Source organism: Magnolia sinica, chromosome 3 (genome assembly GCF_029962835.1).
Source record: "Magnolia sinica isolate HGM2019 chromosome 3, MsV1, whole genome shotgun sequence".
In the NCBI taxonomy this organism is placed as follows: domain Eukaryota; kingdom Viridiplantae; phylum Streptophyta; class Magnoliopsida; order Magnoliales; family Magnoliaceae; genus Magnolia; species Magnolia sinica.
This window is the reverse complement of record NC_080575.1, coordinates 122,727,159-122,752,778: the sequence shown is the minus strand read 5'-3', so window position 1 is coordinate 122,752,778 and position 25,620 is coordinate 122,727,159. Positions and strand designations below refer to the sequence as shown.

Here is a 25,620-nt window from a genome sequence, read left to right as displayed (position 1 = left end):
TTAAGAATGCAGATTTCACATCCAGTTGGTAGATCATCCAACTGTGATGAGCTGCAAGGGAGATAATCATTCTTACAGTGTCAAGGCGAGCAACTGGGGCGAAAACTTCTTCATAGTCTACCCCATATTTCTGTTTGTAGCCTTTTGCTACGAGCCTTGCCTTATATCGTTCGATCTTACCATCGGCGTTCCGCTTGATTTTGTACACCCATTTGAGACCAATGGTCTTCTGGCTTTTGGAGAGTGAGGTCAACTCCCATGTTCGATTCTTCTCGATGGCATGAATCTCTTCTTCCATCGCCTTTCTCCAACATTCTTCATTCACAGCCTCCTCGAATGTGAGAGGCTCGTGGTCCGCATACAGGCAGAGTAAATTCACTTCCTCAGTTTCTGCATAGATGTCGTTGAGGCTTTTCATTTTAATGGGAGCCAAGGGTGAAGGAGAATCGGATGAAGATGTGCTAGATGAATTCTGATTTGATGAAGTACTTCCAGGAGAGATGGAGCGTAGTCCTGGACTTCTGTGATCCGAAGGGGGTGATGTGGGTGTCTGCTCTTGCTTCTCATGTCTCTCTTCTTCATATTCTTCAACCTCGATTTGCTTTTCTTTGGCTGAGTTTCCCTCGTTCCATTTCCATGCTTCTTCCTCACAAAATACCACATCTCTACTCACCACCAGCTTATTGGTTAGTGGGTTGTAGAGCTTGTATGCCTTTGATTCTTCGCTGTAGCCGATGAAGATGCACTTCTCGCCACGATCATCAAGCTTTTTTCTTCTCGCTTCTGGAACTTGAGCGTAGGCGACACACCCAAAGATCTTAAGGTGCGCCACGCTCGGCTTGTATCCACTCCATGCTTCTTGCGGTGTCTGGAATCTGACACTCTTGGTTGGACACCTATTGAGCAGATAGGCAGTACATGCAACTGCCTCTGCCCAGAAATTCTTTGGCAGACTTTTCTCCTTCAGCATGGTCCTCGTCATATCGAGGATGGTGCGGTTTTTTCGTTCCGCAATTCCATTTTGTTGTGGCGTGTACGCTGCAGTGTGTTGTTGCTTAATGCCATGTTCCCTGCAATATTCTCGAAAAACATTTGAGGTGTACTCCCCACCTCTGTCAGATCGGAGAGTTTTGATTTTAAGACCACTTTCTTTTTCAACAAGGGCCTTAAAATTTTTAAAAATAGTAAAAGCAGCAGACTTCTCTTTAATTACATACACCCACAATTTTCTACTGAAATCGTCAATGAAGGTAATAAAGTATTTATTACCTCCAAGAGAGATTGGCTCTAATGGTCCACAGATGTCAGTGTGAACCAACTGCAACGGTTCTCTTGCTCTTCGGGATACTCCACTCGGAAAGGAGTTTCTTTGTTGTTTCCCAAGTGTGCACGCCTCACACACATGTTCTGAAGCTTCAATAGTAGGCAAACCATGCACCATGCTTGATGAGGACAGAAGTTTTAGGCCACTGAAATTTAGATGGCCAAAGCGAAGATGCCACATCCAGGAATCATTCTTTGCTTTGCCATAAAAACACTTCTCAAGCATTGTGTTTATATGGAGAGGAAACATACGGTTCTTTGCCATCTGGACTTTTACAATCAAACGTCCATGCAAATCTCTAATGGAAAGAGAAGAGTTCTCCATGTGTATGACATACCCTTTTTCGAGGAGTTGTCCGAGACTCAGTATGTTACTCTTCATGTTAGGCACATAGTACACATTGGAGATATAGTTTGGAACACCATTCTTCTGAAAGATTTGGATTTTACCTTTACCTTTCACAGGTGTTTTTGATGAGTCTCCAAACGTTACATCGCCATGAACTCCTTCTGTGAGTTCCACAAAGAGTTTCTTGTCGCCGCACATGTGATTACTTGCACCCGTGTCGAGATACCATACGTCCTGCTGATCACTACCTTTCTCTTGTGCAAGGAGAAGTGTGGAGCTTTCTTGTTCATGTCTGATGCTTCGGCATAGTTGGATCGCTCGTCTTGATTCATCGGCTTGCTCCAACAATTAGATGCATAGTGGCCAAGCTTGTTGCAATTATAGCATTGGATGTTCTTTGTACTTCCCCGTCCACGCATAGATCTACCTCTACCATTTCCTCTTCCATGGAAATTGGTATTTTTCTGTTGGTTTTGGGCATGACTTTGTTGGTATCCGCGCCCTCTGCCTCTTGCACGATTGTTAGCAAACCGTCCACCACGTTGTGAACTTCCACGTCCACCATTGCTATCATTAAGAGTCAATCTTGACTCCAAAGCTTGTTCCATCGGCATGGAACTGGCATCTTCTGCATTCGTTGCTCATGAACTTGCAACGATCCCACCAACTCCTCACTGGAGAGTTTCTCCATCTCTCTTGATACTTCGATCGCCACACCCACATGCCCCAACTAGGTTGAGAGGGATCAAGTATCTTTTCAATAACTCGGACATCTTCAATCTTTTCACCATTTCTTTTCAAATTATTGTCAGTTACAAGCAAACGCGAAAAATAATCAGTAATATTTTCACCTTCCTTCATGTGAGTCACTTCAAACTCGGCTCTTACTGTTTGAAGGCGAACCCGCTTCACTCGATCTACACCCTTAAAGATGGTGCCCAGGGTATCCCATGCTTGCTTGCTTGATATTGCTTCGGCAATCTTTTTGAAGGTGGATTCATCCAACCCTTGATAGAGGAGAAACAAAGCTTTATTGTCTCTCTTCCTCTGATTTTTTAGAGTGATCTTTTCTTCATTGGTGAAGACGGCTTCTTCTTCCATAGTGGGTTCTTCATACCCATCCGTGATGATTTCCCATAATTCTTGCGACCCGAACAATGCCTTCATTTGGATGCACCATCTTTCATAGTTGTCCTTTGACAACTTAGGAACCTGCGGCTGGATTGTGCTAGCCATTTTTTCTACTTTTTAAAGGAATGGCTATTTTTTTTTTTTGAAAAAAAATGAAGGGAGATGGATGAGATAGAAATCTGATTTTTTTTTTTTTTTTATAAAAACAGATTTTTTTTGGCTAAAATCTGATTTTTTTGCTGCAATCTGATTTTTTTTGAAAACAGATTTTTGCTACAATCTGATTTTTTTAAAAAAACAGATTTTTTTGCTGCAATCTGATTTTTTTTTCAATCTGATTTTTCTGAAAAAACAGATTTTTTTTTTTTTTTTGCTGCAATCTAATTTTTTCAATACAGTTTTTTTTTGAAGACCTGCGGCTGGAATCTGATTTCTTTTGAAAAAAAAAGCTGATTTTTTTGAAAACCGGGAGTGCAGGATCTGCCTCTTGCTGATGAGGCCCAAGGATCGTCGGCTCTGATACCACTTTGTTGGGTCTAAAACCCAGCTTCCTGCTGACGTGTGGCTGCAGCCACCATGAAACAAAAACAGCAACTTTTGGAAGAAGAAGAAGAGAGAACAGCAACTGCCTTTTGGAATGAGAAAATCGTATTACACTGCTGCCTATTTATAGGCTTTCTTATTGTGTGCAATTACTAAACTATCCCTGTCTAGATTCATCCTAGGGGTAGCTAAATAAAGAAAAAATAATTCAGAGAAATCTAGAAAGAAATCTTCATAGCTAGCAATCTAATCTTAGAAGAAGAAAAAATCTAAGCTAACAGCTTGCTGCACACGGTTTTTGGATTTGCAAATCTCCCCGTATCTAACAATTTGATGGTTCGAACCAATCTATCTTCTTGGAAACCCATTAGTAATTTGACGGTTCGAACCAATCTATCTTCTTGGAAACCCATTAGTAATTTGATGGTTCGAACCATCCATCTTCTTGGAAACCCATTAGTAATTTGATGGTTCGAACCAATCTATCTTCTTGGAAACCCATTAGTAATTTGATGGTTCGAACCATCCATCTTCTTGGAAACCCATTAGATTTACTGACGATAGAGATCAAACGGTCAACCGTCCCAATTGAACGTCACGAAACAAAAGAAAAAGCCATCCCTGCACCATGGGTTTTTGGACCGACGCCATTTTTCCAACTAAAACGTGGATTCGGTGGGGCCGTAACCGTGGGTCCCAGCTTGATGTATGTGTTGCATATCCACGCCGTTCATCCGTTTTTACATCTCATTTTAGGTTATGAACCCATAAGTGAAGTAGATAAAAATCTCAGGTAGACTATACCACAGGAAACAATGGTGATTGAATGCCGACCGTTAAAAAACTTCCTGGGGCCCACCGTAATGTTTTTTTGCTATCCAGCCTGTTGATAAGGTGACACAGATCTGGATGAAGGAAAAACACAAATATCAGCTTAATCCAAAACTTGTGGCCCACAAGCATTCAATCACGGCTGTTTCCTATGGTGTGGTCCACCTGAGATTTCGATCTGCTTCATTTTGGGCCCATGTCGTAAGCAAAACGGATAGACTGCGTGGATAAAACACGTACATCATGGTGGGCCCACAGAGCACCAACAACCAGTAGCCCTCACTAACCAAACCGCGTCCAAAACGGATGGAAAACGCGGACCCACGGTCACGGCCCCACCGAATCCGTGTTCGTTCCAACACGCGCGCGAGAGAGAGAGAGAGGGAATTTCTGGCCTTGTAATGAGGGGAATAAATAGACTTCATACGTTTCATCTTCCTCATTCAAACTCATCAGTGAGAGAGTGAAGTGAAATGGCGAAATCTGCGTTTCTGCTTTCATTTCTCATCCTCTCACTCGCTATCAAGTCGCAGGGCCGATGCATCGCGGACACATCTCAGGATCTAGTATCCGATGGTATCCGCAGCGTCCTTCAACCTTCCCTTCTGCATCTCGGCCGTCCAGTATCGTCGTCAGAGGCATGCGAGCAGACGTACGGATTCCTACCCTGCACGACCACCGTTTTGGGTAACCTCTTCCTGGTGCTGGCGTACGGTTACCTGATGTTCCTCGCCGCTACTTATCTCTCAAACGGTAGCGAACTCCTTCTCGAGATCCTCGGCCCCGGCATCGTGGGCGGCCTCTTCCTTCCTGTCCTTGGCGCGCTTCCGGACGCATTGCTCATCCTAGGTAATTTCCTGAATTCCGTTTTTCTTATTTTTCGTTGCACCAAATTCTCGTTCCCACATCGTCTGAAATACGATGGTAATTCGAGGGAGCAGATTAGCCGTTATCCGGGTAACACCTTACTGTGCTTTAACCTTATCGTGGGGCCCACCTTGATGACGCGTTATATATCCATGCCGTCCATCCGTTTTTCCAGACAATTTTAATTTTAATCCCAAAAATTAAGAAGATCCAAATCTCAGGTGGACCACACCATTGGAAACAGTGGTGATTGAATGACCCACCATTAAAATTTTCCTAGGGCTCATCGCGAGGTTTTCGTAATGTTTATTTGCCATCCAATCTGTTGATAATGTTAACCACACCTCGACGAAGTAAAAACACAAATATCAGCTTGATCCAAAACTTTCCCAGCCCCCAGAAAGTTTTTAATGGTAATTCACTACTGTTTCCAGTGATGTGGTCCACCTGTGATTTGGATCGGCTTAAGTTTTGGTATCGTGTACTAAAATCAAATGGAAAAACAGATGGACAGCATCAATATACAAAAAATTCATCGAGGTAGGCCCCCCATGGACATGGTAACACCCGCAGGCAACACCGAATCTCCTCCCATCATTGAGGAGTGCGTGCCGATACCAGGAGGAGGACTGTGACGGGCCAAAGTAGTCCAGCCCGAGCTCTGCTCGCTACAATCAGGTTTTTCCTGTTTTCCTGAACTGTGATTGGTCACATGATCACTGACGTTGTCAGCAATGCTGCATTAAATGCAATCTGTGATGATTTGGCCCAATCACATCGTAACAAACAGATTTTTTCTGCCTGTGGCAAGCAAAGGATGTGGATTCGAGCTCTAATATCTGTGAATGCAAAAATCACGTACAAATATGAAAAACATAAAAACGAGCAAAAAAGGAAAAGAAAATGAAAGCTATGATGTTGGATTGGGAAAGTTGAAAAGCTTCGACTCTTTGAAATGAAATTGAAAGAGAGAGGAGGGTTTACCAGTATTCTCATGTCTGAAATCCTGATTTGAAGTACACAATGTTGGATGTGGTGCTCTGGTTGCCAGCACCAAGAACGGGAGCTTCCAGCTCATGGATCTGTTGTCCATCTTCTCTCCAGCTCCTCGTTTCTTCTCTGATTTGTCCTCCTTGATGTAGCTCTTCGGAGGTGAAGATGAGAAGATGAGAGGGCGTTATTACCTTGATGCGGAGAGAGCCACGAGGGAGAGAGATGTCTCCTTTGGTAAAGCTTAGTTGTGTTTGAGAAGGGAAAGAGCGAGGGAATAGAAAGACTTCTATGAGAATTCCAAATTTGGATTTTGAATTTAGGAAGGAGATTTTATTTTTTTAATTTTTTGCTTTACTGGGCTGGGACAGGCTGATGGGCTTTTGAATTCTTAAGTTCAAGTCCAGATTGTTTGGGAAACGGGCTCAAATTTTAAGCACGAATCCAGTCCTCAGGACTTGATAGTTTAGCCTAATCCCGGCCCGAACAGGCTTGGCCCGGAAACCTGTCGGGCCATCCAGGCCCATTGACAGTCCTAGGAGTAAATAAACTGTTTTTGTGTGCCACAAGCCGGGTCTACGTTGCATTGATCTAGTCCATTCATGCAGTAGACCCCACCAATCTCCTCCCTTGGGACGATCCCAGGGAAGATCTATATTGTCAGGTTCAATGTCGGATTTTCTTGGTCTTCCACCACCTGGCCGAACGTTACATTGATTAAGACCGTTTATGTCGGTTCTGAAAATCAGCCAGGTTCAAAAATGTTTAGCTTCGATATGAGGTTGTCCCTGTCTTGATCTTTTTATTTTATAATTTCTACAAGAAAATTTCTTTTAAATAATAATTTTACCATAAAATACTTTTAAATTAAATATTTACCAAATCATGCTTCCTACTTTACAGCCGAGGGTAAAACGAATTCGCCCCATCCATACTCTCATGTGAAGACCGTTTGCAACCGGTTGAGTACATACTCAGTGAGGTTGGGGTAATACCAGTTTGGTCAGGTGGTGACCATCAGCCCCACCTTAATGTATGTGTTGTATATCTATGCTGTCCATTCATTTTTCCAACTCATTTTAGGGCATGGGCCCGTAAATGAAGTAATCCAAATCTTAGGCAGACCACATCACAGGAAGCTATGGTGAACGAATGCCCACTAGTAAAACTTGTCGTGGGCCACAAAAGCTTTGGATCAAAGTGATATTTGTGTTTCATCCAGGTCTGTGTAACCTTATTCAAAGATTGGATGGCAAATAAATATTACGGTGGACTCTAGGATGTTTCCTTTGGTGCGGCCCACCTAGATCACAAGTTAGTCTTCTTTTTTTGGTCCTAGGACTGACACGGGATTACATGTGTAATTGCCAGAGTGGATCTGCATACACATCCGGGTGGGCCTACCAAAAACTCAAGGGTAGCCTCACCTAGAGTGTTTTTTTCTAAGAGAACGTCTCCAGTCCAACGGGTTAGGCCGAGTTATCATCCACTCATTGGATAACTTCCAACTAATTAATTGAATACGACGTCCCATCCGTCTAATAAATTGGCCTCACAATAGAAGTCAACTATTGAAAAACCAGCCCCACTACTAGTAATACGGTCGGCCAATCCTTTGAAAACTACAAGAGAGGCCCAATAAATGAGTAGATGTGACAGATTTTTGCATAAAGAAATTATTACGGTGATTCCAATCTATTGGAGGGTTAGATGTTGCACACACATAAAAGTTTGGAATGCATCTTTTGAATGGACCGTAATTTGTGGTCCAACTAATTGGATGTGGGCCCTTCTTTTTTTACTTTTTCTTTTCATCTATAGGAGCAGAAATCTAAGTACAATTGAGAAATGTAGCCTGCCTTTTGTCCTTTTTTTTTTTTTTTTTTAAAAGGGGCCTTCATTGATGCACATGTGAAATCCGCTGTGACCATTAGATGTATAATCCCACATTGGGGCCGGGATTAAAAAAAGAAAAAAGAAAAGGGCAACTTGTGATTTGAGGTGAGCCATACTAAAGAAGTAGTTGGTATAGAGAAATCCACCTTTGATTTTTATAGGGCCGCCATCAGGATTATATAAAAACCATTCCAACCATTAGATTCCAAAATAAACCTTTGGCCTAGGGCTAAAAAAAATAGACCTATTCATGATTCACTCTGACACGTGGCAGTGTGTACTGTGCAGGGGATGGTCATTGTGTCATTTTTATGATATTAACAAATCCAGTCTCTGTAATACTAGTCCTTTTTTTTAGTACAAGACACTGCTCCAGTTCGTGGTTCAGGGAAATTACATGGTGAGGCCCACCATACGGGCGGCTTGGATCTCTCTCAAGCGTTCCGCTTTAACACGTAGTGGCAATGCTGGCTGTACATAGGTGTGATGTTTGCAAACTTACGCCCCGTTTGGTAGATGCCTAAAAATTAGTTAATCATAATTATACATTAGATATATTCATTTTCATTCATCTATCAATCTAGGCCTTAGGCCTCATTCTCTATAATACTAGTGTGTGTCTATATATATATATATAGCCGAGTTGCTCAACGTGAATCCATAATAGCCGGCTGCATGTGTGTCTCAATTGTTACAAACACGGCAGAAACCTTGTTACAAATCTCGATGACATTTTTTTGGGATAATTAATACATAAATATCATATTTTAATTCTATAAAAAAATTCCTCCTATTTTCCCAATTTTCTGTAATGTAAAGAGCTACACAAAAACTCACTGAGTTTCATCCTAGTTAGTAAGCTGAGTGGGTTCCAATCTGATTCATCTCTCATACATAGTCCTTAAACCAAGGTGGGAGCATATGGAATTTCAATCTAAAATGTCTTTTGTTGGAGTTCAGTGAATTGGATATATATAAAATTACTGTGGATCCAACACCTGCCATATAATTAGTAGACACCATAAAACTAAAATGGTCCATCTAATCTAGTAGTGTTCATTTGCTTTTGCAGTATCTGGTCTTTCTGGAAGTAAAGAGACTGCTCAACATCAGGTCTTGATTGGGATGGGCTTGCTTTCTGGGTCAACTGTCATGCTTCTGACATTGTTGTGGGGTTCTTGTGTCATCGTTGGCAAGTATGATCTTTCAGATAGTTCTACCTCCGTAGATTCACGAGATACAAAGGAGTGCAGCCTAACTGGTTTGTTTCTCTGTTCATGTTTATGACTGTTTGGCATAATATCGCTTCAATCATTCGCTCAAAACAACTTAATGACAGCAATTGCTAATTGGGTTTTCATTCATTGTGATTTTGTTAAAAGCTAGTTTGTGTAAGTTGGACTCTTTTCAACTTGGCTTTTTACTGTGGACTCATTGCTTTGCTGAGTCACAAGCTATTTTGCATCTTGTATTGGTTGCTTTTGAAAATGGCATGACTCTGATTGAGTTCAAATGGAACATTGGTTGCTTTTGAAAATGGCATGACTCTGATTGAGTTCAAATGGAACATCAGATATATATTTTTTTTCCTCCTGTCTTTGCTTTTGTGCATTCTCCCTTTTAATTAGAAAGTGCAACAATATGGCTTTTGCCTCATCACTGGCCATGATCTGAGGGGTCATTTGGCTTATGTGAAGAATCAAAATTTTAAAAATCCATTTTAAAGATCGTGTTGCTCTACTATTATGTTGTTCTATTAAGTTACTTCTCCATCAATTGATACTAAGCTTCAAATTTATGTTTCGGTGGAATGATTTATAGTCATAATTCTCTTGGGCTTTTTATTTTATTGAAGGTTTATAATACAATTCAGAAATTCTCCATCTCTGCAGGCTCTGGTGTGATTACGGATTTACAAACTAGTCATGCTGCAAAGATCATGGTTATATCTGTGATCCCATTTATCATTGTGCAACTACCTAAAATTTTCAATGTATCATCTGGAAGCCGCCTTGCAGTCTTGATTTCTCTTATTGTTTCAATTGTATTCTTGCTTTCGTACTGCATCTATCAGGTATTATGTTTGTCTTCTGTTAAGAGAATCTGACATTAGTTTTGTTACTTGTCATCTGTAACACATTTATTTAATCTTTGAGCACATTGGTGCTGTAACTTACAATGCATATTGATCTAATTGTTGTATTGACAGAAACTTCAAAAATCAGATGTTGGTTTTTACATTTTACTTTTTTTCACTCTTTATCATTTCCTACCTTCTCATTATATCGTGAACTATGGCACATCAATGCATAGTCTGAAACCAGTTCATGCACATTTCCATTTTGAATGAATTATGGGAAACAATTCTACTCTTCATTTTTCTCCCCGTAAGTTAGATCTGTTAGCGAGATGGGGAAAGTGAAATTGCTGAGAAGAAGATTATTGTGCATTTAGGGTTTCTTCTTCCTCTATTTTTCATTAGAAAAGGAAAAAGGAGAGGTTTGTTATTTTCAACCTTAACCTTTGACAAGGCCTTTTCCCCTGTTTTATTTGCAAAGAAAAGTGCAGACTTCAGGAAGTAATCATTAACCTTTTTCCACAACATACTAGTGACAGTTGCAATTCTACAGCACAAGATACAGGGAAATGTTGTCTGATGAAATGGAGATTTCCATTTGCTAAACAAACATATCCCTAAAAATGGAATCCACTTCTCATTGGTACCGGTGTAAACAATCATTACAATTTTCATGTCTTTTTTTTTTTTTCCTGTTTCTTTTCCTTTCTTTTCATCCTTATCAAACAGGCCCCTCGACTGGAGAAGATTGTTGAGATGGGGAAAGTGAAATTGTTAAGAAGAAGATTTGGAGAAAATTATTGTGCATTTAGGGTTTCTTCTTCCATTATTTGTCACTAGAAAAGAGAACGGAGGAAAAGATTGTTATTGTCAACCTTTGAAAAGGCATTTCCCCTCTTTGATTTGCAAAGAAAATCATAGATTTTGGGAAGTAATCATTAACCTTTTCAAAATATATGGTTGACAGTTGCAATTCTCTAGCACAAGATATGGGTGACTGATATGTGTAACTGATGACCAATGAAACAAAGATTTCCATTTGCAGAACAAACATATCCCAAAAAATAGAATCCACTTCTCAATAGTACCAGTGTAAACAATCATTACAATTTCTATATTTTTTTTAAACCTTAAAATTTAAAAAAATTAAAAATTAAAAAAAAAAAATTAACAAAAAAAAAAAAAAACCTTTCTTTTCATCCTTATCTAATACACCCTTAGACTGGAAGATCATGGCTTTTAGAATAATTGCTCTTTTAATGAATGAATTGTAACAATTATTTTATAACTGTTTCTTTGCTGGCCAAATACTTAAAGGTTTAGGATCTTTCCATGTGGGAGATTTTGGTATACAGACCACTCACAATGGGGCCTGTAATATCTACAATTTGGATGAATGAACAATGGACTTCATTTTGACAAATTGAAACCCAAATGGAATTGTACAATCACTTGGTGTAAGCATTATATAATACCTATGTCTATATAGGTCACGTTAATATTAGTTGGGTCATCTTAGAATTGACAGTTTGATTTTAATATTACGAGTATTTTGTAAATTGAACATGGATTTTTGAAAACTTAGCTTGATCCTTTTTTTTTTTCGTTTCCCATTTCATGCGACCATGTTAATATTGATATCTTTCCTTTCCAATATTGGCTCAGGTCTTTCAGCCCTGGATTCAGAGGAGAAGATTAGCATACGCAAAACATAAACATGTTATATCAGGAATTTTAAGACATGCCCAAAAGGACGCATTGGGAAAGCTCCTTACAGAAGATGGTGAACCTAACATACCTGTTATAAGAAAGTTAGTCTTTTTGTTACGTCACGTCCTTTCTTCGACTTTTGACATTCTTTAGTTTGTTGTGTTTGAAAAACTCCCTCCTCTTTTAATGACAGACTATTTCACAAAATTGATCTGGACTCTGACAACTTGGTATCAGCTTCTGAGTTGAAAGCACTGATCATCGGAATGCAGTTCGAGGAGATAAATGTCGATACCACTGATGCTGTTAAAAAGCTAATGGATGATTTCGATACAACCGGCGATTCAAACATTGATGAGGATGAGTTTGTCACAGGAATTATGAAATGGATTAGGGAGGCTAAGCACTTGGTTCCTCACTCAGGGGCTTACTCTATAAAGTTCATTTCCGACTTTCATCAGGTAAGTTGCCTCATGGATTCTCCTCGCTATGGCTGCGTTTGGATGCATGCTATTGATTTGAATTGCAATAACTAGTTCAATTAAGTGGAATGAAAGAATTCTAGTTACTGTAGGATTCACTATGAGGAAGTAACACTCAAATGTATGTTTCTGTCAATTCCAAGTTGTAAGGTAATTGAAATTTGGAGCCTAGTCGCTTGATGAGGATAGTAAGAAAAGAAAATACAATGGGATCTCTACCACTTAATTGAGCTAATTGCAGTTCAATTAAGTGTCACACATCCAAACACTATATCATAAGTACGTCTATGGTCTTATGACATCTTCACTATACGTATTCAGAAAACCAAGGAAGAACATGATATGCTGATTGATAGGAGCGATGAGGTTGTAGAAGGCATTAATAATCTCTCTTGGAATTGCATCAAAGCTGTGTTGTTGTTGCTTCTGGGGACGGTTATTGCAGCTGTATTTGCGGATCCTCTTGTAGATGCTGTCGACAATTTCTCCAGTGCTACAGGCATACCTTCTTTCTTTATCTCATTTATAGCGATGCCTTTGGCTACTAACTCCAGTGAGGCTGTTTCCGCAATCATCTTCGCCAGCAGGAAGAAGCAACGGACAACTTCCTTAACGTTCTCTGAGGTTTGTTTCTTCCATCGTCTTGGTTTTTCTTTTGGATCTTGGATGATGACCCATGATATTGTCTTTCAAGAATCCCCTCTCTCATGGTTTCTCAGTGACCACTGAATATGCGCTCCATTCTCCTTGAGCATTAGGAACTGTGAAGCTTTCTAGCATGATCTCTGAACTCTGGAACAAATAACAAAGGGCCTTGCGTTGGTTAATCTCAAGAGTGATATTGAATCCTGCAATTGCTACACATGCCAATGTTTGAGCAAGAGATCCAGGACATTTATCAGGTGTTCCCTACCATGTGTGTCCAGCCTCCCCAAAATCAGGTCCATCAGGGCATCTGGTGAGAAGTGTATGCAGGATGCCAACATTGATCATAGCTTTTTAACCATCCAAATTTGTTCTGCGTATGTATGTATGGCCCACCTGATTACTAGACATGGCTGATTTTTGGACATCAGCACATACACAGTGGTGATCGATACGAATAGCCTAAATGGAGTGTAGGATAGCGAGCAGCCATTGCTCACAATTAATATTGTTGCGATCCAAACGGATAACATTGGAGGGAGATATGCGTAAATGGAGTTTTTGGGGTCGCCGAAACTGGACCATTTAACTCTTGTGGTTATTGTTGCAGATATATGGTGCGGTGACGATGAACAATGTCCTTTGCTTGGCTGTCTTCCTAGCCATCGTTTACCTACGGCACTTGACGTGGGATTTCTCAGCTGAAGTGCTCGTCATTCTTATAGTCTGCATTGTAATGGGACTCTTCACCAGCTTCCGCACCAAGTTTCCACTCTGGACATGTTCTGTGGCTTACTTCCTATACCCGTTTTCCCTCGCTCTTGTTTATGTTCTTGACTACTGTCTCGGCTGGTCATAGGAGCTCATAAAGCGAGCGAAGGCGCCCATTGCAGTTTCTAACTAAAGTTTGTATTCTCTAAGCGTGAAGTTTTATAGCGATTGCTTACAGGAAATGTCAGTGAATATGCTTGTTTCTTCTTGTATATGATTGCATTTCGATGGTGTATTTATCTAATTTATTTTCAGGGATATGCAAGCTTCGTTTCTGGCACTTGTGACCCTACAACAGAGACATAAATTCTTGAGATTGGCACTCGGTGATGTGATCTGGACCATTAATCATTCATCATATGCCTTTCTGTAGAGCATTTATAGGTCAAAGTTGCACTGATTGGATGGTCCTGCAGCAATTTTATTGGGTCAATGAGTTCCAAGGAATTAGGCTTGTCTTCTAACTCAGATAAATGCAAAGCACAGCTAGATGAATATTCCCAAGCATTTTTGGAGTTATGCCATTTTGACGGCATGTTATTTGATAAACAGTCAACCATCATCCATTCTTCTTGGACAAACACCATTTTCTATTCTCTTTCCTAAAGCAGTTCCCTTTTCCTTACCACTCCTATCTTTGTCTGCACTGCCTTTGTCCAAAAACATGACCCACGGTCTGATAAGTTTGATACACATGCCACCAAATGTATCTTTCTTAGATACTCACACACTTAGAAGGGATACACCTGTTTTGATCCACAAACTAATCGCATATACATGAGCGCGATGTCGCGTTCTTTGAGAATATTTCCTATTTTTCTCATAAGAGATCCCCCTACTCAAGAAGAGCCATGTACTTCACCTTTGACTGTAGATCCTCCGAATTCTCTCCTTCTCCCTCCCAAAAGAGGAAAAAAAAAAAGTAGTTGTAAAATAGAGACCGTACATTGTGCAGGCAAAAAAAAGGTGTCTAACCCCTTCCTAGCCATCTACAAGGTGGAGGTCCACTTGATGTACAGCTCAGAGAATCCGCAAATGTCATTGCAATAACCGTCCCCATAAGAAACAACAATACAGCTTTGATGCAAATCCAAGAGGGATTAGCAATGCCTTCTCCAACTTTGTTACTCCTATCAATCAGCATATCATGCTCTTCCTTAGTTTTCTGAATATGTACAGCTTAAGTTCTTCTAAGCCCCCAGACCTCTGTACAGGCACCTCTAGGCATCTTTTGGACATCCAAACTGTGGATCAAGTGGACTCCACCTTGTAGATGGCATGGTCCAAAAGTTAGGCCAGCCCACTTATTGGGCGACCAAGGGTTTGTCGAACTTGGACAGTTGGTAAAGCCATCCTTAGTTTCCAAAAACCACCAAACTGATTTTTGGGCCAGTTCATCTACTAAGTGGGGCTCATGTAATAAACCACTTGGATGTCCCAGGACATGGTTGTGGTTCGTGTCCTTTCATCATTATGGCTCGATAGTCAGTGAACTGGATCATTTGGATACCATGAATGGCCCATGGCCTGATTAATGGACTTCTTATTGGGGTGACCACGGAAGATCACTGAGGTGAATCAAAAGAAGTAATCCCACCAAGCAAACACAAAGATAACACAGCGATTTTAACATGGAAAAACCCTTGCGGGAAAAAACCACGGCACATAGCAACAGATAGTATTATAAAAACAGAAATTACAATGAGAAAGATTTTACCCGATTTGAATAACCTCAAATCTCACCATTGCCAAACCCTTTAAAACCCTTGGATGAATTAAAAACCCTAAGAATACCTCGTTACACCCATATTTATAAACTATGGAAGAATCCCAAACAAAATTGGAAACAAATCCCACAAAATCGTAATTCTACGAAAATTCGCGTGGATACGGTTGATGGCATCGAACAGTATTTGATGTCATCGAAACTAATCCTTCGATGGCATCAAAGCCATATCGATGGCATCGAAATAACACCTCAATTGTCCATAGACAAAACATGATTTTTTTTTTTTGGAAATTCTCGATTGCATCCTAACATGTTCAATGGCATCCAAGGTGCCATTGAAAACCCGTCAATGGCATTGAAAGAATGCCCTGATAGTCCAGTGACCAATTGAAGAAAAACTGGAAAATCTCGATGGGATCAAGCACTGTTTGATGCCATCGAATGTGACATCGAACAGTCTATCGATGGCATCGATAGGCCCATCTGACTAGTTTTAAGACATCAAATACAACACTTCTCCCTTTTGATTGTGTTCTAGAGCTGTCAATGGCCCCACCAGGACAGAATCCTCGCCCAAGCAACACAAGGCCCTGCTCGTTGACAGCTCTGTACTTTTCATGCTTTACCATCTCCAGAAAGGACATAGATCGAACGACTTGGATTGGCTTAATCAGTGTGGTTTTCTGACTGGGCTGTCCATGCTAGGCCCAGTGGTGGATAATTTCTATTCTGGCAAATGTATTACAATCCACACCTTCCAAATCTTCCAGCCCATTGTGTGTGGAGCATTGCCTCAAGATTGCACTGATCAGACACCATATTCTAGCCATCCGATTGGCAACCATCAAATGGACGGTTAAAGGGAAAATTTTCAACAATCTGAATTCAGTGGGGAAAATCAGGTGGCTGAGGCTGGCAGATGAGTGATTTTCAGGTCTGTGGGGACCACTACTCTGGTATGGATATGCGTGCATGTATGGTGTGGCACGTAAGGCCAACCACTTGCCAGGAAGTACCAGTGTGTGGAAACGAACATGGATTCTTAGAAAGGTTCATGGTTCAACGAGGGGCTCATATGAGGGGGTGGAATACTTGTGAGAGATCCAGGCCATTATTTACGTAGTGTACACATGGACCAAAAATATAATGAAAGCCTACAGATCAGGTTGGCCATACTTGAGAAAAATCAATGGTTAGAATAAAATAATAATAATAAAATAAAATTCTAAAAGAGTCCAAATTCATCTTACACGTGTGGCTCACCTGGTGAATGCACTACCTAATTTTGGTAGGATACGAGCGAGTCAGGGTGAGTACACAAGTTTTGGATGAAGCTGATATTTGTGTTTTGTTCTTCCTTCGTACAGGACTATGTGACCTCATGAAGGGTTGGATGGAAATTATCTCGTGGTGGGCCCTAGGAAGGTTTCAACTTGGTTGTCATTTTCAATGAAATTTCCTGTGGTGTGGTGTGGTGTAGTTTAGCATTAGAACTGACTCATTTTACGGCTTTACCCTAATAATGTAAAATGGATGAACGGTGTGGATAAAACCCATTCATCACGGCGACCCCTAAAAGGCCCTGTCCGTTACGAGCAAGGTACAGGTGGAGATAGTGTACCCATTTGGAGCGGATTAGGTGCGGCCCTAGCTAGGGCTGTCAATGGGCCGGACCTGGGAAGGTCTCGGCCCGGATTTTGAGCTGTTTCGGGCTGTGCCTATTTAAATTCTGATTATCAGAACCGAGCCTGGCTCATTGACACCCTAAGCCCGAGCGCGACTTTGCTGGCACCCCCAACCAGCCATGTGAGTGAGACCTTGACCGTTGGGGGCACAGCTCGATGCATGCATTGCATATCCACGCCGTTCATCTGTTTTCCAAGCTTGTTCTAGGCTAAGGTCTCAAAACTGAAGCAGATACAAATTACAGGTAGACCACAAGGAAACAATGGTTTTATCGGTATTTGTGACCTTATTAACGGGTTGGATGGCCAGTAAACATTACGGCAGACGCTGGGACATTTTTAATGGTGGTCGTTTAATGACCACTATTTGCTGTGGTGTGGTCCACCTGACATTTGCATCTGCCTCATTTTTTTGCTTTTTTGCACCTTATCCTAAAATAAGGTGTATGAGCAGATGGAGAGCATAGATATCCCATGAATACATCGAGGTAGGCCCTACCGATATCATCTACATTTCCGGTGTCCCAGTTCGTTCGGCCCTGCCTTTACCAGACGCTGCGGCATTAAACATGGGCCCATCTCCATGTATGTATTCTATATCCACGCAGTACGTCGATTTCAAGATCATTTTTCAATCTCGGCTGTAATATATCCACGGACAACAACCGTGATTGAACGCCTTACCATTAAAAACTTCCTAGGGCCCACCGTAATTTTCTGTAATGTTAATTTGCCCTCCATCCTGTTGATAGTTGGAATATATATATATATATAAGCAAAATATCATCTTGATACAACTTTCGAGAATTGGATCTTCTTCATTTTTAGGCCGATTCCATGGAAAAACGGATGGACGGCATCGATATAGAAAACATACATGAAGGTGGGCCCGATGGTAAGGGCCAAACCTAATCAGCTTCCAAGGAGGATAATGGACGGGGAATGGGTCACCTAATCCATTCCTATCTTCCTTCATGTGTGGCAGTTCTATAAATTCTGCAGCATAACCTTCCAACTCATGCAATGTAGACGTGGCATACATGCCAGAAAGTTGTTTGCCAAGCCCACTTGCTTCTGTTATACTGTACACGCACCACCACATGTGGCAACATCAGATACCGACATGAGGTCTAACCCATACACCAGGTGTGCCTTCTTAGATACCGAGGATAAAATCAGGCCAGTCATATGCAGATAACTTTGCTATGTTTGTCTAATCCGTCAACCTTGTTACTAACATTGTGGTAGTTGGCATGGCGGGCCATCCCCACTTTTCAACCAAAAAATTATAATCTCCTCAATGGAGAACCCATCTAATGTCCAGCTTGGATCTGAAAATTGCGTGCAAATGGGCTAGCTTTTTTTTTTTTTTTTTCGTCCGTGGGTTAACTATCACTGTGCTGCAATACGATGTGTAAAAGAAAACATGGAATGTTAACGTCCATCATCCTACTTTACCAAACACAGTCGATGCTTTACATGTAAGATATCTGGGTGGATTGCATGCTAGCCCAATCCCCCAACTCGATGATTATTGGTTGCAAAAAACAAATAATAATAAATAAAACAGATACCATTCATCAATCAAATACATTCATTATAACATGAAAACAAGCCCAATCCCGTGTATTAACCTTACAGAAGTGCAAAGTGCATCTATATGCATTTTAAGTGCATGCATGTGTTTTTAAATACAGTTTCGGTGCTCTAAAACTCAATTTCAATGCTTAAATACACTTAAATGCACGTTATACACTTACAAAGCTGCACTGTACCAAATCCAAGTCATGCAGATTCTCTCATTATACACTACCACATTATCAACCAAGTGGGCCCAATCTTACGGTACACATCCAAACAAGTGGGCCCAACATAATTCGGAGAAGACAAATACATTGATCTTCCCATGCTGGGTTTGTTTCCAATCAACATTGTCTCTAATCATTGAACCAACAAAAAGTGAGAAGAAACCAAAACAGTTGAAAAAACTAAAAACAAAAATCCTACATATCTCCTTCACTCATATGCCTAACATCTCTCCTCACTCACATGATCGAGTCAGAACCTGAAGTCATGGTATCCAGCAAATCCGCAGAACGAATCTGCAGAAAAAGCACACTGAAATCAGCAATTGAATCTTTCTTTACCTCTTTAGTTCAGTGTAATTGGAAGATGGTAATATTCGCCAGTAATTTCCATTGCAGTTACCAAAGCTTCAGGTTCAGATCGACGCTCTCCGATCCTTCACCTTTCCGCTCTTTTAATGATTTTGTCTGCCCCTTCGGATTCACAGGCAAGAAACTGTAAAATGTTTGTTGTTGCACCGGCACGCCTGATCGGATAAACATGTCTTCATTACTTCCCTAAATTGAATTCAATTCAATCAAGACCATGAACAGATCAAAACCACCATCTCTGGAAAAACAATGTTGAACATCATGTTGAATTTTACTTACTGGTAATGATATCAAGTTGAATCCGCCATAATGGGAAGCTGGAATTGAAATGGGTTGCTTTGATTTGAGGTTTGGAGAGGAAATAGGAGGACCTAACGTTAGAAATTCACCATCCAATGATCCATTTTCTTTGATGTTCTTGGTGGGGCTCTCACGGCCAAAAGAGGTAGAAGAACCATCTCTGGAGAGCATGAATCAACATCAGCAACACACACCAACAAGGATGTAATAAAAGCATACAAATGAATAAAAGCAAAGGCAACCTGAAAATCGAATTCCCCGAACTGAATTTGATTGGATCGCATGGATCACGCCAACCACATGATGACTCATCCCATCTGTCGTGGATCGGAGCAGAAGGGGGCAATTTGCAATGGAAGGGGGCGACGCCACTCAGTGGATTGTCAAGAGAAAATGGCCAGGGGCGCTTCATGCCAACCATCTATACTACATTCTCACCAAACCCACAATCAGAATCAAACCCGTTTTTGCATTTTTCATTCTCGATAAAAATCCAATTGAATTCTATTTAAAAAAAAAAAAAAAAAAAAACCTAATTTCCACCAAGATTAAAGAAATACATACCCTCTCTTCCTCGGCGCGTGGCGGAGGTGTTGGGTTGCTACAATAGCTTTGGTTTGAAGGGGGCTCCATCTGAAGATTAACTCCAGACGAGGATGAAGGCGACGTAGAGGCGCTCGCCTAGAAGCCACCCAAATCAAACTAGTTAAATTCCATCAATGCAATTCAAAGAAACAAAAGCCAATCAGAGAACGAGAAATAATGAATTAGCTCACCAACAAAGAAGGTTGCTGCTGCTGATTCCTCTGTAAAACAGCAGAGTAACGCAAAATCGGGTGTACTTCCTCAGGCAAATGCGGATGAAATTGGAACCCATGATCCAATTTCCTGGCTTTGTCCGCATCCAATCCATTCCACGCAACCGGCAAAAATCCATGTCCTCCTCTTCCTCCTCCGCTGCCACCACCGTCGCATGCATAAGGCGGAACAGGAGGTGGGCCAATGAGATCAAGGTTCGAGAATGGAACGGACGTCTTAAAGATGGAATTGGGCGAAGGAAGATCAGATAGACAAGGCGGATGATGCGGAAGAGGGACAAGGAAATGCGGCGACCCTGCGGCAGCTGCTGCAGCATCCTTCTTCTGCAGCTCTTCCAAGCGGATCTTCTCTAATTGAGCAACACCAAGGCCGCGCTGTGGGATTTTCTTCTGCTTGAGCTTTTTACACGATCTCCCTCCTCCAATGCTGCTGCCGCCACCACCGCCGCTGCTGCTATTGCTGCACCGCTGCTGCTCTTCTTGTGCCATGATTTTTTGACAGAATTACAGCCACTGCCATTCAAATTCAAAAACTCAACGAGGAGAGGAAAAAGAAAAAACAAAACAAACCCAGATGAAATCTCTCAGAAATCGATGGGGAGAATCTGAGAGGATGCGGTTTTATCTCGTTCTCACCCCTTTTGTCTGAGAGAAAAATCGATGAGAGAGATGCGATTTCAAACCACGGAAATCCAAGCGCTTATCGAATCTTTTCACATCCCATTTCTCGCCCAAATCCTCGCGCCACCCTTTTCTCCTTCTACTTCGCCCTCCTCAAGGAGACCGACTCTATAGAGAGATCTAATCTCTCTCTCTCTCTCTCTCTCTCCCTCTCTCATAAAAGGAGATCCAGATCAAAACCAAAACCCAAAAACATCGCCAAACGCACCCAAAACCCAGAAACAAATTGAGCTGTGATATTATATAGATATTTGGTACGTACCTGTCCATCTAACTTTGATTTGGAAGATCCGGAATTAACAGGAGCAAGATCATCTCGAGCTCTAAAACAAACGGCTTGTTCGGCTGTCATACGATAGTAGCTTTTTTACACACTGATACGTGTAGGCCCCATCTGCCCCACGCGCCTCTTTCTGCCAGCCGCTCCTGTCATTTGTAATGGAATGGGAGTCGCGTTACGCGTTACTCGAGGGTGTTGTTAGGAAGAGCGAATTCGGTGTTACCTGGTAACATTTTACTAGGTGTTACTCTCACCGTGTGGGGCCCATCTTGATGACTTTTTTTGTAAATCCACTCCGTCCATAGGTTTTTCCAGTTCATTTTAGTAAGTTTTCCAAAAACATTTAATAGATAGAAATCTCCAGTGGACCATAAGACTGGAAAAAAGTGGTGAAGGGCCCTTAATAAACTTTTGTAGGCTACAAGATTTTTGGATCAATCTAATCCTTTTAGTTCTATCAAAGTTCTGATTGACCTCATCAACGGATTGGATGTCAAATAAACATTACGGATCTTCTTGCAGTGGGTCCAGGAAATTTTTAATGGTGAAATTTTAATCACCACTGTTTCCTCAGGTTTGATCCACCTGAGATTTGGATCTGCTTAATTTATTGGATTAACAACCTGAAATGGACTGGAAAAATGAATAGACGGCGTGGATATACAAAATATCATCAAGGTGGGCCCAATGGTAAGGGTTAGACATGGGGGAAACACCTTATCCGCTCCAGATATAGTAAGGAGAAATTTACGACCGTGGACCCTACCTTTTATCCATTGGATATTCTTGAAGCGATACAAACTTAACATACGCACTTAGACCTCTTCGTACGGCCGACAAATTCCAGGACGAAAATACCCCTCCTTTTCACACAAACGGATTGGCTACTCCGCCTGCAACCACCAATGGTGGATCGCTGGTGGTCTGTGGGCCCCAACATGATTTATGCTTTTCATCCATGTCGTCCATATATTTTTCCTAATCATTTTATTGTATGAGACAAAAAACGAGGTATATCCAAATCTTAAGTGTACCACATTACAGGAAAAAGTGTTGAATGAGCGTAAACCATTAGAAATCCTCCCCGTCTAAGTTGGGCCCACTGTGATGTTTGTGAGAAATCCTCCCCGTCTAAGTTCATTCATAGGGTCACAAAGACCTAGATGAAGAGGAAAAACAAATTTCATAATGATCCAAAACTTCTATAACCCCTAAAAGGGTTTCAATGGTAGACGTTCAATTTCCCATTACCTTTTACAGTATGGTCCACTTGATAGCTAGATTTATCTTAGTTTTCATCTCAAGCGTTAATATGAGTTCGCCAAATAGATGGACGGTTTGGATATAACACATACCTCATAATGGGACCTACAAAAATCAGTGGGGATTACAACAGGGAAAAAAAGAAGAAGAAGAAGAAGCCAGCGAGTTAGGGTCAGAGCTTGGCTTATGGCTACGGATTATAACTGTAGCCATAACTGTAGTGTTATGCATTTTTTTATCTTTTTTATTTTTATTTTTTACATGGAGAACATTTTCCCCCTTACATTTTTCTATAATAAATAATTATGTATATATGTATATATATGAATATAAAAATATTTTTTATTTTTTAATTCATTTCTTTGTCTATTTATTTAACCAGCATATCTCTTAAACTAGAATGATTTACTTAAAATTCGTAGCTATAGGTCTACGTTTAAAAGGACATGTATCAGCAATCTCATGGATCTTAAAACAATCCACTAACATCACCATTATTACCTTAAAATTAATCTCATCCCTTGGTTAGACGGATTGAAAGGTAAAATCACGAGATATACCGGGTGTGCCAAACAGACCCAGTGAACTTATCCCGAGATATAGTAATCCCGCAGATCTTTTTCCAATCCACTAACATCACCATCATTACCTTAAAATCCATCCCATCCCTCCTAATCTCATGGGATTCGCCTCGCCAAACAGGCCCTTACTGGAACGGAGTGAAGAAAGGGGGTGAAAACGACAACAGTGAAAGCAATGCAGTGGAAAAGGGTGAAAGAAACGGGACTGAAATCAGCAGGGCAAGCATGAAATTGAGCAAAGGAAACTAGAAAATTAGTGGGGTAAACTAGGAAATCAGCGGGGCAAACATGAAATTGAACAGGGGAAACTAGAAAATCAGCAGTGCAAACTAGGAAATCAACAGGGCAAACATGAAATTGAGCGGGGGAAACTAGAAAATCAGCAGCGCAAACTAGGAAATCAGTGGGGCAAATATGAAATTGAGCGAGGGAAACTAGAAAATCAGTAGAGCAAACTAGGAAATCAGCGGGGCAAACATGAAATTAAGCGGGGCAAACTAGAAAATCATCTGGGCAAACTAGGAAATCAACGGGATAAACATGAAATTGAGCAGGGGAAATTAGAAAATCAGAGCAGGGGAAACTAGAAAATCAGCGGGGTAAACTAGAAAATCAGCGGGGCAAACTAGACAATCAGCGGGGCAAACTTAACAGATAATTTCATGGCTTGAGCTGATAAATCTAAACATATCAAATGTTCAAATGGACCACACCAAATGAAAGTTTGAATTGAACTTCTAATGTTGATCATTTCTTACGGGCCACAGAAGTTTTAGATCAAGCTTATAATTGTGTTTTCTATTAATCCATGCCTGTATGATCTTATGAATAAGTTTGATAACAAACAAACATCATTGTTGGGTCCACTATGGTTTCAACGGTAGAAATCATTATGCCCACTGTTTCCCGTGGTATGATCCACTTGATCTTTTGATATGCTTCAATTTGGGGCTAAACTGCTAAAATTAGATGAAAAAACGGATGGACGGCATAGATATACTACATACATTCAATGTGGGCTCGAATAAGTTTACTTAGTAGAATAGGAGCGTGCTAACTAACTCAATACGCAATCTGATTACGGAGGGGTATTGAACAATCCGCTGATTTTCTAGTTTTCCCTGCTTAATTTCATATTTGCTCTGCTGATTTCCTAGTTTGCCTCGCTGATTTCCTAGTTTGCCCCGCTCAATTTCATGTTTGCCCCACTGATTTCCTAGTTTGCCCTGCTGATTTTCTAGTTTGCTCAGTTGATTTTCTAGTTTTTCCCACTCAATTTCATGTTTGCCCCGTTGATTTCCTAGTTTGCCCTACTGATTTTCTAGTTTGCCCCGCTGATTTTCTAGTTTGCCCCACTGATTTCCTAGTTTCTCCCGCTCAATTTCATGTTTGCCCCGCTGAATTCAGTCCCGTTTCTTTCACCCATTTTCACTGCGTTGCTTTCACTGTGAGGCAAATATAAAATTCAGCGGGGCAAACATGAAAATGAGCGGGGCAAGTATGAAAAAGAGCGGGGCAAACATGAAAAAGAGCAGGGCAAGCATGAAAATGAGCAGGGCAAGTATGAAATTCAGCGGGGCAAACATGACAATAAGTAGGGCAAACATTTTAATATGAAATTGAGCGGGGTAAGCATGAAAAAGAGTGGGGCAAGCATGAAAAAGAGCGGGGCAAACTTGAATTTCAGCAGAACAAACATCGAGAGATTGTTCAATATTATCGAGCATTGCTTGATATATCGAGATTTGAACGTCGATATCATCAGCCCTTTTGCAATCAACCCATCCCTCGGATTAACCCTCCCAAGGCTTTCGTGATTAAAAAAAGAACTCAGACTGAAATGCACAGACTTAGAAATTTGCTACACTCCAAGATTACTATAAACCTCGTACAATTTACTTGAATCAATGGTCTGTAAGCTGGACTGCGGGTACCAAACAAATAGAATACCATCTTCGCTAGCTTCCGTAAACATTTTCCTTAGTTGTAGGTCATCTGGTATAAAGAGTTTATCCTTTTCTACTAACCAAATTCCATCGCCAGAGGCAATCTAAGAGGGCAGCCTGGTTATTTTCAAGTACATGAGTCCAAAAGGAGTAACACTTTGCCAAACTCACTTCATATCATAAAGCAGTAAAAAAGAACCACAAAATTTAAAAAATAGTAACTGCAGAATCAATCATATATTGAAGTATTGAAATTCAGCTCTTTGAGAATCTCTTCAGTTTTGGGATTCCAATTTTTATGTTTGCCTCAAATTGAAGCATATCAAAAGATCAAGTGGATCATACCATGAGAAACAGTGGGCATAATGATTTCCACCGTTGAAACCATAGTCGGCTCAACAGTGATGTTTGTTTGTTATCAAAAATATTCATAAGATCATACAGATATGAATTAATAGAAAACACAATTCTGAGCTTGATCCAAAACTTTTATGGCCCATAAGAAATGATCAACATTAGAAGTTTAATTCAAAATTTCATGTGGT

The 25,620-nt window shown here is 40.8% G+C and overlaps 2 protein-coding genes and 2 long non-coding RNA genes across 8 annotated transcripts; 3 read left to right on the top strand and 1 right to left on the bottom strand.

Moving 5' to 3' along the window:
- Positions 1-4,585: 4,585 nt before the first annotated feature.
- On the top strand, positions 4,586-13,827 carry LOC131241076 (sodium/calcium exchanger NCL1-like). Its single transcript, XM_058239717.1, has 7 exons — positions 4,586-5,026; positions 9,003-9,191; positions 9,823-10,004; positions 11,673-11,818; positions 11,911-12,178; positions 12,521-12,823; positions 13,455-13,827. The coding sequence occupies exons 1-7, from the start codon at positions 4,651-4,653 to the stop codon at positions 13,701-13,703; spliced, it is 1,713 nt and encodes a 570-aa protein (XP_058095700.1). The 5' UTR covers positions 4,586-4,650; the 3' UTR covers positions 13,704-13,827.
- On the top strand, positions 5,040-6,732 carry LOC131241080 (uncharacterized). The gene is made up of 3 exons (XR_009168941.1): positions 5,040-5,902; positions 5,939-6,060; positions 6,305-6,732. It is a non-coding gene; the product is annotated as an uncharacterized LOC131241080 (long non-coding RNA).
- Positions 9,198-9,799, top strand: LOC131241078 (uncharacterized). The gene is made up of 2 exons (XR_009168940.1): positions 9,198-9,453; positions 9,504-9,799. It is a non-coding gene; the product is annotated as an uncharacterized LOC131241078 (long non-coding RNA).
- A 4,882-nt stretch (positions 13,828-18,709) lies between the features above and the next one.
- LOC131241075 (uncharacterized) lies at positions 18,710-21,427 on the bottom strand. Of its 5 annotated transcripts, none has more exons than XR_009168938.1 (7): positions 21,268-21,427; positions 20,283-20,837; positions 20,071-20,187; positions 19,749-19,927; positions 19,486-19,666; positions 19,238-19,361; positions 18,710-19,131 (listed from the first exon to the last, which is right to left on the bottom strand). XR_009168938.1 is itself a non-coding variant. In XM_058239715.1 (7 exons), coding segments are annotated over exons 2-7 (1,164 nt in total). In that variant the 5' UTR covers positions 20,814-20,837; positions 21,268-21,427; the 3' UTR covers positions 18,710-19,130. The 5 variants fall into 5 exon arrangements, 4 of the variants coding, with proteins under 4 accessions (XP_058095698.1, XP_058095696.1, XP_058095699.1 ...); XM_058239715.1 differs by having other exon boundaries at positions 19,238-19,392; XM_058239713.1 differs by having other exon boundaries at positions 18,710-19,392.
- Between the last annotated feature and the right edge of the window lie 4,193 nt (positions 21,428-25,620).